Raw genomic sequence first — 18,194 nt, 5'->3', positions numbered from 1 at the left:
AACGGTTCTGCGACTGGAAATATTTTAACATCCGGTTGTAGCGAATCAGCTGAATAGCACCACTTGTCATCCTTACACAACAAGGTATGATGCTCAATTTAGAGACAGGGCTAGAGGTACAGATTAATGCCAAAGCTTTGATGTCCAGACGCAACTTTTTCTAGTTTATTATTAATTTCTTGAACTAAAAATATAATTTTCGAGATAAGTAATTTAATGTCTTAAAATATATATTTTTCATTTCCTGATTATGTAACCGTATGGCGCTTGTTGCAGAATCTGAAAAGAAAATCAATAAAATGTTAGAAAAAATGAGAAAGGGCTTTGAAGAATATGGGATGAAAATAAATGTTAGAAAGACAAATGCCATGGTGATTGGAACGAAGGGATCTGTGTCAAATATAAAAGTAGGAGAGGAGAAAATAGAACAAGTGAATAAATTTAGATACCTGGGTAGTATTCTTAGTAATGACATGAAATGCGAACGTGAAATAAAAGCAAGGATAGGAATGGCGAAAGAAGCCTTTAAAAGAAAGAAAAGTCTGTTTTGTGGGACCTTGAACAAAGAGTTGAGAAAAAGACTCATAAAATGCTTCGTGTGGAGTGTTGTACTGTATGGGGCGGAAACGTGGACATTACGTAAAGGTGACGAAAATCGACTGGAAGCCTTCGAAATGTCGGTGTGGAGAAGAATGAAAAGAATTAGTTGGGTCGAGCGGAAAACGAATGAGAGAGTGTCAGAAATGATGGGTGAGAAAAGAACACTTTTAGATATTATTAGGAAGAGGAAGAGAAACTGGTTGGGACATTGCCTAAGAAGAGATTGTATCATGAGGGACAACCTAGAGGGTATGGTGGCGGGAAAGAGAGGGAGGGGACGAAGGAGACTATAATTAATGGATTATATTAAAACAGAAAGATCATACGCGAAGACGAAAAGGTTAGCGGAGGACCGTGGAGCATGGAAGCTTCTCAGCTTCGGCAAGTGACCTGACAATAAAGGCAGAATACCTATGATGATGATGATGATTATGTAACAATGTAATTTCGTCTCAAGTTTTCAAGTGACCTTACATTTGTTCTAGGTGAACTTCATGGTAGAATGCTTTAACATAGTTCACTTAATAAAACCTAGTTCGCAAATTAATCTGAGGTTTCAAGGCTACGCGTTCATTTAGAGTAATATTTTAACCTTTTGTTCGTAACTCTTTTTGTTCGTAAGATAAATTCTAATTTAATTTATATTAATTTAATTGATATTAGAAAAAAGCAGAGAATAATTTTGATTTTAAGGAATCACTCACATTAAGACTACCTATCACCATCATTTAAGTATATAGTAATAAGAAGTTTCCTACTTCAGGTTAAATTTACTAATTATTTCCCAACATGAATACTTATGTGGCAGTTTGCGCAATAAGAGTGATCTTAATATCACGTCATTTTGATTTACCTAAAGTAATAGGAATAATATATACATAAATTAAAACAGTAATAATACCGAATACAACAATAATAATAGCCAGACTCGGGAACAGCTACAACGGTGGATGCAATATTTATTCAAGGTAGGAAGTCGAGCAGTACCCTTTCTGATTCCAAACTATCTCAGTAATTCTTCAATAGGACATCATATTGTATGGAGTTCAACCGTTGTGATTATATTAACTTATTCCAGCAATTTAACGTGGAATATTATAATTATTTTGGAATGCGGCACTAGTAAGTGTTAAATGTTACTCAAACATTTTGCAAGATTGTCTTTAGAGTGAGTATATAAAAACGAAACCAAACACAAAGCTGCCGATCTCGAATATGGTGATCGCTTGCTTGCCGCACTTCGAGAAATGGCTGTTCAACAAAATTTAGTTTCGAGTTCCAGTAAACGAATTTAGATTCGGCTGTGTTCACGCTCATTTTTAAAAGATACATTAGAAATGCAAGGAACTACGAATACACATGATGTAAATGTCGAGGACTACTTTCGTTTTCATTTAAAATCTATATTATTAAAAAAAATAAAAAGTAACATTACAATCATATTAAATCTTTTCTTTAGTCCTCCAAGGAATTTGAATCCTCTTGGCTCCAATTATCCTCACTGTTTATGATATTTCAAACCAGACTGTAACAAACGAATAACCATTAAAAATGATATGAAATATTTAAGTTTTACGTCGCACGTTTATGCGGACTAAGCTAAAGTTAACGGTGATGATGAGAAATGAATGAAATGGTGCAGTGAAAAAGTAGGAGGACCTTGAGGAAACACATGCACACGGTGTTGGTCTACCACAAAGTTCACTTGGCGCGAGCTGGGATCGAACCTAGGACTCTATGCGCCAGATGTGAAGATCTAACAGTGAGTCTCCACGGCCTCCAACAATCATTTAAATTTATACATTTATGAAACGGCATAGATTCGAATGTATATAATTGCGGACTGCTACGTAGAGAGTCCGGGCAGGGATTAATCATGGAAGCCTATACAAATATATAGAAGGTATGGAATTAAGGGTCATAGTTGCTTGTTTTCTTTTTCTTAAAATATTTATATTTATTAACATTAAAACACAGACATTAACTTTGCTTAAGAAAGTGCAGAAAATAAATAATGTCATGCTTCATAATCTGAAATCTTTAATTTTTATATCCCAAGTTATGCCGGCTAGGCTAAAAGAGACGTTGATGGTGAGAAATGAATCCAATGGTTGAGAGAATAAAAATGTTAGAAACGAAATAATTCGGAAAAAAACTATAGACACTGTGTTTGTCCATCAGAATGTCACGTTTCAATCCTTGTCTCTGCTGACATTTACATATCTCGAGAAACATGATAAATCAAGTGAGTGATGAATATGACTTCCATCACCCCGTTTTATCTCCTTACCAATCAATCTATCTAAATTCTGTGAATACTGCGTAAGAAATTCCATAATTATTATTACAAATTATTAAAGTGGTTTTATACAATGGAATCGTTTCTGCGGACCTAGAAGACAGTTCTGATAATGAGACGCCATAATAACACATCCAATTTGATACATAGGCTTACATATTTACGACAAATTGGCTAGACGCCAGACCCGATTTACCGCCAGCGATTTTTCGTTCCTTGGTTCTATATAATGGGTGGCACAAGTGGTAAACTCACAAAGCATCGTTATTTGTTTACACGAATAGAAATGTGACAGCTGCGTATTATAATGATTTACACTTTCTTTCCTCGTTTCAGGTGCGGTGAATCGCTAAAGGTGGGACCTATGACCTTCATTAGATAAGTGTCATTGGAAACAAGAACAATAGGAGTTCCCTATCCAGTTCATTTCTGGAGCCTCTATGACTGTTACAGCGGTCAACGTGAAAAGTGATTATAGAGTACAAAGTAGGACAAAATGCTACCTTTCGTTTTAAAATTGCGAAATTATACCCTTTTGGACTGACTAACATTCTGTTCGGACGAGCTTCTCAAGAATACGTTGGAAGCGGTTCATCGGGGAAATGTACATGTCATTGCAGATGGTTGGATGATTTGGAGATTCGCATCAAATTAACAGTGAGGTTATATCCCAATAAGCAAGCAGGTCTATGTTAAGTTTGCTCATAATTTCCCTTGATAGATTTAACATTAGAAATTATATCTGTTTATAGCTTTGCCATGTGTAAATTTTAAGTCATGGTTCGAATTCAGATATCCTTGACGTATAAACAGGTATACTCTTAAACTAGATGTAAGAACGAAGGTTGTCTAAATCGGAGTGCACATTAGGCTTAGTCTTAGAGATTCTCTCTGCAAATCGCTTTTGCAGGTGTAAATTATAAGTCATATTGGTGAGATGTGTCAATTTAAAGGAATTTGAAGGCTAGCCTTATAATTCTTATTATTGGAAATTCTGAAGCAAGCTTGCAAGTTTGCTATAGTCTCCTTTAGGTCTGCAGTCATATAAATGCAAGCTTGTGCAAGCCTACACATTTAGTCCGGAAGGCTTGAGAAAGGCTATTAATTACCTCAGATGCTATTGGGGATAAGAAGTGGACCGAGAGCTTAACCTGGGATCCGAACCATGTGATCTCCTGCTGATCGCTACTCCAAGTAAGTTAAGCATATACCATATCACTCTCGTTCGGCAGTCAAGTGGAATATATCAGGACAAAAATGGATCTCATGTGTTTCACATTTTTTTACGCCGGCCAACAAGAATCACCGTCGAGCTCCTTCGTGGCTAAGTGGTTAGCGTACGCGCCTTTGGTGTGGGACACCCGGGTTCGATTCCCGGCGGGAGCTCATGTGGTTCTGATTCCACGTTAATCAGTAGGTCCACGTCTCATATAGCCTCGCTGCTGAAAGGGACGCTAAACTAAAATCAACTCAACTCTTCTCAAGAATCACCGTCCTGAGGTGTGCAGTACTCTGAGTGTAAGGAATAGGCGGGTAAGTTTTCTGACGGATTGTCAATTTAGCTGAAAACATGATTCTTACGAAAAAATATAAAATCACAAACTTAGTTGGATCTTGTTGAAAGACCAGGATACTTACCAAAAACCATAGATATTGCTGACATGGTGGTTTACAGTGGGGTTGATTAACCATGGATTTCTTTCAAGCGAAACCGTTATTGAGAGTTGTTCCTGTCCCAAACTTCATTAAATGCACCGAAAAATTGCTATCAAGCTTTCAGAAATGTTCTGAAACGTTTGGCACAGCAGGTGAAAATATCGCTCGTTGCAAATTCTCCATGAGTTGCAGTATGGAGTTTTTGCCCATCTACCATATTCTCCAGATATCTCTAGCACCGACTACCATCTGTTCATTTTCAGCATATTTTACGGAGGAAATACCTTTCCTGATTATCGGGTTCATCACGGAATTCAAGACGTTTTCCTATCACACATTCCAAACTTGTTTTGCCACAGAATCTAACCGTTGTGTGAGGCATAGTAAAAAAGTGTGTTTACAGAAGGCGACTGTGTTGATTAAGCAGGTTTGTAGCTTCTGTTTTAGAAGTAACTAAGTCAAGGTGGACATTCATTCACATCAACCTAATATTCCATTTAATTCTTTGGGTTTTAGTGAATAAGGATCTAATAAGATGTTAAAGCTACTGACGTATGAAATCTTATTACTTCAATAATACTTGAGTTCTTTGGTGCAGGGCGAAAAATCTACAAATGTTTATATCAGTAAAATGTTCGGTGTCTACAAAATAAACGACTTCGCTAACACATGCACTAAATTCATTCTATGGACGTTTCCAGCAGTGCATTACCAACTGCAATTCTCCTTTTTCCTGTAATAGTAAGTAATCCCAAAATATTGGTCGCTGAGGTAGTTTAGAATTAGAAAGGCGTTAGACCAAACGTCTATTTCATTAAAAAAAATATATCGTGTGGCAAACTGCAAAACAAGGGAATAAAATAAATTCTTATGAATGATGGTTTTATCACCATGAGGGCAAGGGATGACATTAAAAATTAGAAAATAATTTTACTTAAACAGCTCTAACAAGGTGAATGGCTAGAAAGACATATGAGAGGAAAGCATTTTCTTTGCTTTTTCAAATTAAAACTCTTTAAAAAAGGCGATATATCGTAAGGGTTTAATATAAAACCTAGCAGCAAGACAACGAACATCAACAAGAAACGAAAAGAGATACAAACACAGACTAAGGGAAACCATCGGTGTAGCAGATTTACGGGCCTTCCATGAAAGATAAAGGCATGGGCCCCTAGATGTATACTCAATTATTATTATTATTATTATTATTATTATTATTATTATTATTATTATTATTATTATTATTATTATTATTATTATTATTAATATTATTATTATTATTATTATTATTACTATTATTATTGAAAACTCGTTTCCTTTTCAAAATCTCTGACTCTGTCTAAGAATGTCTGCATATAACGGCCATCTGTCAACTATCTTTCAATGAGCGGTCCCAAAGGACAACAGGATGAAAATTTCCCAGGGAGAGGAACTCAAAAACCTTTCTATGTTAAATTCTAGTTCCAAGCACTTACTTTCGACAGGTGTTTTCTTGTTTCTTTGTTTCGGGAACAGTAAATTACTGGCGCCTAAGGAATTAGAGTATATAATATTACAAACTTGCAAGTGGACTTGTTTGCATTGGAATTTTTAGTAATATAGAAATTATTATAAGAGGACATTATTGTAAGAATTACGTTTTATTTCTTCATCTCTCTCAAGTCTCAGGGTGCCCCTATACCTCGCTCGCTCCCTCCCTCCGAGAATCAATATCGGAAATTTAGGATATGGAACATACTTGACTGAACAATGAAAATTTAAATGTGTTCTTCAATTCCCTTTCTTAAGGTTGAGATGGGAGGGGGTGAACCCGAGCAAAAATTTTAAACCAAAAATAGTTGTAAACATAAAAGCAGTTATACTTTCTCCTTAATAAAAAACTATTACTGTAATTTATCTTGTTCCTTCGTTTCTGATTGTCATCAGAAGTCAGCGACACTATACATACTTTACATAATATAACAGTATAATCTACATTTTCGCAACTATCAACTAAGCAAAAAGAAAAATGAAATTCCTGTGATATTAAAATGGAATGTTCTAAAAAATAATATTAAGTCGTCCTTACTTCGGCCAGTAATTTTGACACAGACTTCAGAAATACAAGGCTAATAGAACTAGAAATGAGAGATGTCATTCCTTTTTTCTCTTAGACTAAATTTTTCTGCATTTTTCTGAAATTGACTTTTTTAAATATAAGTTCCTTATCCCGCGCTAATTTCTCGATACCAGGGTTTCGAGGTATAGGAGACCGGAAAGAATAAAGTTTATCGACTTTCAAATCTCGACTGTTCGTTAAAAGATATTGCATATTTAATTTTGTCATTTCTTCGTTAAAAACCCTTATAATTGACTCTAATTCATGGTGAATTACTGAACTTATACACTGCGCAAATAAAAGGCGATAGCTAAGACCCTGCAGCTAGGCCATCCAGTATACAACTTCTTACCCCATATGTGTTTTAGTAAATGGGCCTCTCTCCTTCCTTGTTTCCTCTCTCCCATATTAAAATCAGTAAAAACATGAGCACAATTACAATTACAATATATACGAATATACAATATATATTACAATTACAATATATACTCACAATAAAGTGAAAGGATAAAAGTAAGACGAAAATAGACCGATTACTTAATATAAGGAAAATTTTAGATATCTAAATAAAAAATTGAAACCAATGGATATCTGTTAGAGGTACGGAAGTGGGACAGATTGAAGAAAGAAGGTACAAGAAACAGACCAGAGATACAAATGTTGGATTTAAACGTAGTAATAAAAGGACCTAACATTATAAAGATCCGTTTTCAGAAATCAAACTGTATTATAGAAATAACGGTTACTTTTTATATATTTTTTCAGAACTATTCGAATATATAGAAAATGTTTGAAAAAAATCATTGAGGTACTTTCAAAATGAATACTAAACTTGGTCGTCAAATTAAATGCTAACTTTACAGTGAAACTATAGATTTCCGAGACGCATTTAGAGTCTTGCCAAAAGTTTAACACACATTCTGTCTTTTGGGGTGGTTTTGTTGCAAATTCGGTGGTGTTCATTAAACGTACTGATGTGTAATGCATTATAGGAAATCTAGTAGGTAGCGTAATCCATACCTTCCATTCCAGACTACTAATGCAAACTGAACAAAAAAAGAAAAGAAAAAGAAAAGATAGAAAAAAGACCGAAACAAAAATTGAATGAATGCAATTTTACTGATATATTTCTATTTATTGTTGCCGCGACAAGATACAAGACGAGACTTCACGTGTATCGTCAGGTGGAAAGCATGTGTTGTCACGAAAATATGTAAGAGACAAGACGAGACAATGCACGAGAAATGTCCCGTTCCATGGCAACAATAGAACAGCTGAGGCCCACTAAAGCCAATTGTTTTGCTAGGTGGTTATAATTACAACTTTAAACAAGACTGAATCAGTAATGAGTTACTACGACGATAATATTTGTTAATATCATAGGTATAGTCGAAATGGAAGCCTTCCAAGCTCGTTCTGATATCCTTTTATAGGAACCTCTGGCGCCGTTTCAACAAATAAGGAGACTTATGTGACTTTCTGATTTCAAAAATTGCTTGGGTTCGAATAACATCAAAAACCAATAAGAATCTCAATTTTATTGCCAAACCAAAATACTTTCAGAGCTCAGTAGAGAAAACGGCTGACATGTTTATGTCTTTGTTCTGAATGAGCAAGACCACGAAAGAATAGTTAGTTACTGATAAACCTGCTTTAAGAGAACTTATAGAACAACATTATTACTCATAGACATCCCCACCAGTTCCCGGATTGAAATATGTAACACTGATCTCGATTAATGTTTTAAGAATGTACTTGAATCACGAACGCTATCAGCAAATGATTACACATGAGTCGATTGAAAGTGAAAGCTGTTTAAGAATCATTAAAAAATCACTTTGGGTATTCCCCTGTTCTTTGTAGGATAGTCCCTATTAGAAATAATGAATGCTGGTATACATTACGAAACAAAATAATTTATTCCTAAATACTATTATTTTTAAAGAAATGCAAAAGCTGTATTGCATTTTTGAAACACGAGAAGATACGAGACATTTCACGACAGGTCTCGAAAAGTACTCTATCGCTAGTAGTCTATTTGTCTCGCATCTGTCTCGTCTCGTGACAACACTATTTCCAAAAGAAAAAGCCAACATTAAAAGTCCAAATTGTCATATCATAATGAAAATTTACAAATGTTTACAAGAAAAATTGAATGTTGGTTCATTATAGACTTTGTTAATCTTCGATTCTTTGTATTTTATGGATAGAAAAAATTAAAGTATTATAGAATGGAAACAAATTTTGTGTCAAGTTAACACAAATAAGATTTCTCCTGAAATTACCAAAAAAGGCTATTTTCTAGTCATTTCCGAACATCTGTCTGTACCGAACATCTCCTCTCGATTTAACCTATTGCAGATATAATATTATTATTCCCAATGATAGAGTGAACACCCTCGAGAGAAAGCAGGTCACCGCGGAGACACAGTGATTCGATTGAGACTCGGTAACCCCAAGAAAAGAAAAAGAGACTTTACATACTTCCTTTGCATAAAGTGTGTATTTGTATGTGTGTGCAAGAGAGAGAGAGAGAGAGAGAGAAAGGGAAGAGAAAGATACAAGACATAATAAAGAAACGTCAAGAAACATCGAAACAGGAAAAGAAAGAGACGAATATAAATATGAAAACTATTTATTAATACTCTGTATAATGAAGGTAGAAGTGATCATTAATCTGTACAAAAACTACTTATCCGCACACACTGTTTCTTCGGATGCTGACCAGTTTTGCCTTGTAAGTTCACCAACCAACTTTGTTAGCTAATGGTTTTGGAAAAATATACTACCTGATCTGAATTCGAACCGAAATTATCCGTTTGGAAGTCTTCGACGTTACCAATACACCAGCGGTTACTTTACCCGAAACATATTTAACCAAATTTACATGTTTGTTTCTAGGAACAATAACTTCAAAAACGTATACTAGACACTAATTAAGTGTTTCGAGTTGTCCTGTTACTCTCATAGTTATTATCTCCCCATTTCCCAAAAAACATTTTTGAATCGTCTTTATCATGATGCAGGTGTTCGGTTTCACATTCTTGCGCATTGCTCGTTTATTATGAGACGTCACTCATTGATTCTTCACGATCAATTTGTGAGAAACCTTTAGCTTGGCCACGTTTTGAACGTACATTTTGCATCTATTATTTCCTTAATTCCAAGACGTTACCCCTACACTACTCTGTCACCTGAAACTATAACTCAAATCCAACTAAATTAAGTTGTGCTCTTTCCAACGAATCGGCTTCTTGTCTAAGGCTATTTGAACCAAAGTGCACGCCGAAATTCATATATTCGACGACCTCTGGACAAATTCGTGCCCACTAATAACAAAACTAGCTAGTAGTTGTAGTAATTCGGTAATATCTTTAATTAAGAATTTCTCGATAATTACTGGAATTTAATGCGACCTCGAATCTAAGAAGCACCCCGATTTCGATGGATTAAATTAAGTAAAAATAGTAATCCATAACTTGCTACCGAGAAGCGATAATCTAAAAAAAACTTTATAGGGTGGAACGTCATCTATGTTAAGAATTTAATATAGATCATTCAAGTAGTTCAAGAGTTATTAAGTTTTAGTTACTTTGTATTTCTCTCCCTTCCCCTCCTCCTATCCCTAAGTTCCATTGTTTAAGGAATGATGAAAACCAACCCAGGTCCGATCCTCGTGTATGTTGATAATTTCTTTAATATCGGTTCGGTGATTTAAGCGTGTCGAAGTCACAAAGACAGTCACTTTTATTCTTTTTACCTATATGTCCCCCTTCTTCTCCCCTACATTCGCTGTCAAATTAAAATGATGAAACCCTCCTTGGTCCGAACCGTATATATGTTGAAAGTTTAAACGAGATCGGTCGGATAATTCATGAGTTATTAAGTTCTATTCACTTTCATATACTTACCCACCTCACCACCCCTCTCTTAAACTCTATGTACATGAATTGTGTCAGATTGTATAATAAACTTCCTTTGTACTTGAAAAATATGACCAATGTTTCCATTCTTGGTAAGACTTTATATAATCTACTCAGTGAAAAGTGCTATTACACAATTAAAGAATATTTAAATGACTCATTAACTGAAGAGTTGGAAACAGATACTTACCCGTGAGTACATGCCTGGTGTGGTAGAAACAGTTACCTAATTATGTGGTTTTGTATTTTTAGAAAGATTGCATGATGTATACTTCTGGTACTTGACAATATTGTATGTTTTTTTCTTTCTTTCTGACAACTGTAATGCTTACATGAGAATTTCTCATGCTTTGTAAGCTAATGAAACAGGCAAATAAATGAAATGAAATGAAATGAAATAATAAAGACCTTTCCAGGTTCAAACTTGATATACGTTAAAAATTTGATTGAGATCGATCAGGTGGTTTAAGTGTCAGTAGCTCATGAACCCATGATGAGTTTACTTGTATATTTACTGGTTTTTAAATATCTGTCCTCCTCCTCACCACTAGGTTGTTCCGTCAAAGTGAAATGGTAAAATCCATCCCAGGCACGAACATTATATATATTGAAAATTGGATCGAGGTTGTTCATATGCTTTAAGAGTCGTTATGTTTTGTGTATTTTTGTTAATTCCCCCTTCTTCCCTTTACTTAAGTTACATCGTCAAAGTGAATAACTAAAAGCACTTCCAGGCCAAAATTGCATGTGCGTAAAAAAAATGTTCGGGTTCGTTCGGGTGGTTCAAGGGATTAAGAATCACAAACGTAGTATCTTTTAATATGTATCTGAAGTTTTTGTTCACAGGCAGCGCTATTAATATATAGATAACATACAATCCAGGAAAAAAATTCACAAATAATAACATACTATGCAGTAATTATGCCGTGCTAATCAAAAGTACGCTTATAATAATAATAATAATAATAATAATAATAATAATAATAATAATAATAATAATAAGAAGAAGAAGAAGAAGAAGAATTAATAAATAAATATTCAGCTTCACTGCATACTGTAGTTGCCATTTCAACGAATAATAATACCACTATGTAGAGTCAATCTAAAGAACACCCTTTGAAGGTTAGGCAGTTGTTCCGTTTACTCTTCCGTTTCCAGAAAATCCATCTACGTGGTGTTTGTGCACTATGAAGTCCATATGGTATAAGATGGGATCAATTATACTTATACATAAAAGTCGGGACCAGTACTACAGATGTTATTGTCGAATAACTCAAGCTTCTGTGCAACGATACAAAACTATTTACGTACGTCTTGTTCGCGTAGAAATGGTTCGAGTCCGTTGCGAACTACGAGAGAACACATTGCAATTTAACATACTTTAAATAAAATTCTAGGACTCATCGTTAGAAGCTCAGCTGTTCGTTTTAGTATTTCGTAATAATTATTATTGATAATTTTAGTATAGGTAAGCTTTGTCTTTGCCAATGGTTTTAATTCTTTTGTTTGTTTTGAAAATATATCGAAATAAATGCCAACATATTTATTCTTATTTTGAATGTGATCGCCATTTACAATTGATACGGAACAAAAATTTAGTATTCCGACGTACCTCTAAGAAACAAAAAAGCTGGAAGTTTTGGGGTTCGAACGCTTACTCTCAATAGCGGCAATACAGAACTTGAATACATTGCGCGTTACTAGACGTAATCATCATATCCAAGTGGTTTTACAGCTTGGGCTTGCCTCTTTCTGCTACACTTTCGTTCGGTTCATACACTCTATAGAACAAAATAAAATAAATTATGTGGCTTGCTAGTATCATCCGTACTGCTAGCATCATGGAGATTCACCCCTCCCATATATGCTATAAAACTTCTTGAACCTTTGTTTAGTCTCTCTAAAGCAACTGTACCAATAAGGACAGTGTCGGCAGTGCAGAGTTTCACAAGGTTCTAACAGGAATTGTAACGAGAATCAATGAAACCAGAGTTGATAAACTTTGGCCTTTGCAGTAAGGATCAATCCTTATATGCCCCAGTTGCATAAGACGTCTATATCCACTTAACTTTTCGGAAAGTTTCAGATAAATCTTCCGATTAACACCGTGTCGAAAGAAATTTTGATTGCAAAATGTTATTCTGACGTCTTCTATTGCGTAAAGGCCCCAGTTAACAGCTTGGTCTCTGTTGCTACGAAAATATTTGCCCCTACCACCACAACTGCGTATAGCGTTGCTAATTGAGTTATTCCTTATACACTCTTTCAACTTGTCAATCTTAAAGTACATAAGCTCTATCAAATAATATTATTATTATTTATAATAATAATAATAATAATAATAATAATAATAATAATAATAATAACAATAATATATGCTTGACAGAAGGTGCCGTGTCTGGCGATATATAGAAATAATGAGCAGATCGAAACGTAACAATGTTCTTCAATTGCTATTATAGACAATACTTTTGCCATTATTTAAAACGATCTTTTGATTGAGCAGTCGAATTTTAATATGTAATAATTACGTAATGTGCTATAGCTTTGATATAGACGTGATGCTAGTTTTGGAGAGTACTCAATAGCAATTTGTAAAAAAAAAAAAAAAAAAAAAAAAAAAAGTTGGGGCCCTTGAATAGAGGGAAATATTAATAGCAATTTGATTTCTTATGCTTTGATATTTCTACTTGTAAATCCACGAGCCTCAACTTAATAATTCCACTGCCACACTGATAAGGCAATGTTAGAACAAGTTCTCTGGTACTCTGCGAAGTGTAAGCAGACGCTCCTGCATCGCAGGTGCTCCCAGATCTAATTAATAGAGGACGTTTAACTTCGCCCTGATGAACACACAACAAAGGCATTTTTCCCAAAACGAGTTTTACTAAATTCACTCTTAGTATGCTGAACTCCTCAGCAGTAATACATAAATTAAATTAATACTTACATATAATTGCAAAATTTGTATATAATTACTTACTTCTTAACATATTTCTTGGCTTCCCTTGTGCTGGTTATTGAATCTTTGCATAAAATAATAGAAGGGTATCTAAATTTCCATTCATGTCGGTTTCTCTGAATAGTTATTACTGTCGGATTGTTTTGAAATTTTGCCCAAGACTGCAGGTTGATTACCAAAGTTGCTGCAATGCACAATGCCACACAAACTAACCAGAACAACCTGGAAAACCACTTTGCGTTAGTACATTTTCGACATCTTCATAATTCCTTATTAAATAACATTATTGAGGAAAACTAGAGGTGAGTAAAAATCTCTAGCATTTTGTATAAAATAAAACAAGCTTGCCTGAAGTACTTAGATAGAAAATTCTGACTTTTTTGTTTTAAAAATAAGAATAAAAAGTTAAAAATAAAATATGTGTGTAGAGTTCACTACACCAATTCTTGAGGTAAAAAATCCGTGAGTTAGACAACCAATCTAACGCCCGCTCCAAGATTAGTTACGCCTGGTAGAGTAGCTAGAACAGCACCATGAAGTTGCCCTAAGCTGTTAGAAGAAGAAATTGTAAAGAGTGTTTTTTTTTTTTTTGCGCAGGAGTGAGGCCAAACCCTGGCTGACGAAATGACAAAAGGGATTCTTGTACTCACAGTACACAGCACAGTACCACGAAGAAATTAACTTACACCAGAGTACCCGATAAGAAGATAACGGTCGGGGGACTCAAATAATATTATAATTAAATTAAATGAGGGATTGTATAAACAAGTTAACTTACTTCAAATGACTATGCGTATCAAATATACAGATGTAATAAGCGGTATATATAGTAGGTTATTTTGAAAGTAAACAAAAAGCCTTTCGCTGAGTTTTTAAACTATCAACAATAGTCCTAAATGCAAATCAATTCAAGCATGGATGAATTATTCGGGTGAAGAACCCAGGACATATTTAAAATTTTGGGGGTCTTTCAGAACTTGATCTCCTATGTTCCGGCGAAACTGATTGGTACGTAATATTACTTCGAAAACAGAACTTGTTTGAGTTCGTTTTCCGTTAAATAACTTTTGAAAATTTTAAATATTGATATGCAATAATCTTCCGTAAATATTAAAGATGAAAAATTCGATAACGTTCAAACTATACGGAGAAGTTATCCATACGAAACATATTTCCACTTAGGTTGGAAATACAAGTCAGGGTTCCTGATTTGTTTAATATTATGAAAATTTACACATTGTAATTCGTTTTCTACATTCATTTTCCTTCCCTTATTTTCAGGACTACACCATCAGCGAATTTCTCTACTGGAGATTATCTTTCATTCAGCAGCCTTGTAAGTGAACGTTTTAGAAACGTTAAGGGCGAGAACTGAGCCCGGATCTCGAGATTAAGAAATCACAACTCCAAACCGTCATCTAAACATTACATTATATTTTTATCGTACTGTAATGTGTACTGTGAGTATATGTATACACAGATTCCCTTTTATCATTTCTTCTGCCAGCGTTTCGCCTAAGTCCTGCACAAAAAGCACTCTTTATGATTTGTTCTTTAATATGTGAGGCCAACTTCATGCTGCTATTCTACTTGTTCTACAAGGCGTAATTAATCTTGGAGCGGGCGTAGATCTGGTTGCCTTACTCACGGATTTTGTAACTCAAGTATGTATGTCGCCCATTGTACAGGTATATGCATTCGTGATTGTGAATTCTGATGTTCACTTTGCTTGAGACTATGTATGGTCCGAATATATTACCGACTGGAGATCGCGCCATCTACCTGAGTAAAGCAGATGCGTAACTTTCATTCAATAACATATTTATTCGTTTAAATGTCCCTGGAAAATAGAACTCAAATTTTACCCAAGGAAGGTTTCCAGAACATTTCCATCGGCAAAATTCAACACTCATGCCTGCAGTTTGATATCTATAAACCTTTTTAAAAAGGATTACAAACCTCGAACTACCTGCACGAAATATAGTCCTTCCAGTTGTACTGGCATTGATAAACACTGAAAATATCCATACCTTATGACCCTACCAAAATGTCCATACTAAATTGATCTAGAATTTTGCGCAACGGAAAATAAACAAAGTATAAACACCAAAAGATTCATACTGACAATTTTGCAACATAATATAGTAGATGCAGGTAAATACGCCAGGTTAAAGTTGTTGGAATTTTTAAGGCCTTAATTTTCATGGAACACACGAAGAAATCATGTCAACTTTTTCGAGTGTAGAAAAGAATTTGGCAAGATGCCAGTTACTACTGTATTGTACCCAAGGTAAAAGAAAAAGGTGATAAAAATGGGCGCATTTACCAATACGTGCAGATAATTACGTCAAATCTAGGATACTACTAGAATCTTGTAATAAATCTTGCAACTGCTTACATCGTCCGCATCATACGAACTCAAATGTTGCTAAACAACATCTCTGAAACAAAGAATGAATAAACAAAGTTGAAGATCAAGAGAAAAAGATAAAATAAATAAATAATAATCTTCAAAGTTGAAATGAATTTCCAAACCAAAAAGTTTTATTCCATAATAAGATAAACAAATAGTACCACTTTACTTAACTTAAAAGAAACTAAACCGATACACATGGAACATGTAGGACAAGCGAAAACATTTTTGTCTTTTGTAGTCAGTCCAGAACAAATCCTTTCGTATTTCGCTTCACTATGCTTGGTATGATTTAGTAACCATGGGATCACAAATACTGAAGTTACATTTACAAAACAATGTATTCTTAGAAGAACACGGATAAGGCATTCTGCAGTCGGCAATGTTCTGAGTTAGTACGGTACTAATGACGATTTTTTACCTATATTGAAATAAATCATTCTTCCACCAAATCTTTCCGAAGCAAACAAAACTACACGGTGTGGCGGTCTCAGCACTCTATTCCGGAATATTCATCAAATTGGACTTGTCCAAGGCCATGGCTCATATTGGAAGCACATTCTAAAGGAAACGTCCCAGCACTGAATACTTGGAATATTTAGTCGTATATACCTGCAGTTACCTTATAAGAAATTTAACAGCGTTCGGTTGCATCTATTTTCGGTTGCACTAAGGAGACCTCTGTATTCACTGCTGTTATCTTACTCGAAACGAAACTTAAAATACATCATAAACTAATCAGCTCCCTCTATTGTACTCTTTGATAATATTTATAAATTCTAAAGAATCTAAATTTGCATAAATAACTATGACATTAGATTCCCAATTCGAATTTAAAAAATCATAATCAGGGTTTCTATTTTTTTTTTGAAATAACACTATTAAATTATACGAACTTGTAATGAAAAATAAAAAAAAAATCGTTGACATTTATAGGTTACAACTTTCACGTTAAATGGTTTCAAATCAAGATAGTATCTGACAATATGTATGTTCTATTTACTTTAACCTAAACAACAAAATATTTTCCAATCTAAAAGCATCTAAAAGCCGTTGTAATTGTTAGTTTGGTAGTGAATGAGGGTAGAACCTTCATTTGGATATTTCTCATTTTCTTTCGCTTTACGTGACTTACCATACATGATTATTTGACTCCTTCTACAGAATTTAAGACCCTCAAACCAATCTGTCACAATAGCTCGGAAGTTCTATATTTTAACCTTCATTTTGATATCACATAAAATATTTTGACAAATGCAAACAAAAAATTAACACTCAAATCTCTTAACCTCTCCCTAACTTTACCCACTCTACTCTACCCTAATCTAAACTCACCTAACTCACAATAACAAATTTGTAGCATTTTACTTCATATACGTATAAATATTGATAGTCCGCACATGCATTTCTTATTGACAACTGAATTAATATATGCATTTTCGAAAAGATTTTGAATTCGGTTGTTAAATAATATTAAAATGTTGTACATTAAGACACAGTTACTGTTATCAGAGTATAAAAATGTCGATATTCAGCTATTGAGAAAGATCATCTTATCAGTTAATTATTCAATGTACACCCATAAGATCTACTTCTGTCGTTGTAAATGAAATTAATGATGACTAGTAGGATTCATGTAATTTTTTTATTAGACCGTTCATAAATATACCGAAGCAAGCTTCTAAAATTTATGCAAGGAAAAAGCTGTATCATCTCTTTTAATCGAAATAGGCTACCTTTCAATACAAAATAATTCCACCTTTTTACTAACTTACATGGTCGAAAATTTTAATGAATTTTGGAAACTTACACACACAAGATATATAAGTCATTCTTATTGCTACAACCAAATAATTTATAACCCTCTTCCCTCGCTCATTAAGGTTTACACATTAATTAGGTCACAAGATTTATGAGTGTGATCGCGGATCCTAGACAAACTGGAAACCGGATTTAGAACATCACTTAAATTATAATGTAAGTCACTGCAAGTTGCAAACTATTCTTTATACAAGTGGCACTAAATGCTAAAATTTGTTTCATCTTGCCTTCAGTACGTTAGAGAAATTGTTTACTTATTTGAAATTCGCTACTGATTCCTACAAATACGTAGAATTGTTTCCTGGGTTTGTGCTTCAGTGGTTTTTGAACAGAGTATAATGGTTGGGATCTAGTACTCAGAAAAAAAAAACTAGTAAACTGTGGTTGCCGGCATAGCAAAAACAATAATGGCGCGCAACCGA

General features: G+C 34.3%; 1 protein-coding gene across 1 annotated transcript in view; it reads right to left on the bottom strand.

Moving 5' to 3' along the window:
• Nucleotides 1–18,194, bottom strand: part of LOC145684678 (uncharacterized) — a 230,864-nt gene that overhangs the window by 29,978 nt on the left and 182,692 nt on the right. Inside the window, exon 3 of the mRNA XM_081757062.1 lies at nucleotides 13,560–13,760. Coding sequence (XP_081613188.1) covers nucleotides 13,560–13,760 — 201 coding nt within the window. The remainder of the gene's footprint in view (nucleotides 1–13,559; nucleotides 13,761–18,194) is intronic.

Source organism: Thermobia domestica, chromosome 5 (assembly GCF_964235325.1).
Source record: "Thermobia domestica chromosome 5, izTheDome1.hap1.1, whole genome shotgun sequence".
NCBI lineage: Eukaryota > Metazoa > Arthropoda > Insecta > Zygentoma > Lepismatidae > Thermobia > Thermobia domestica.
Note: the sequence above shows the minus strand (reverse complement) of the source record. Positions and strands in the feature narration are given on the sequence as shown.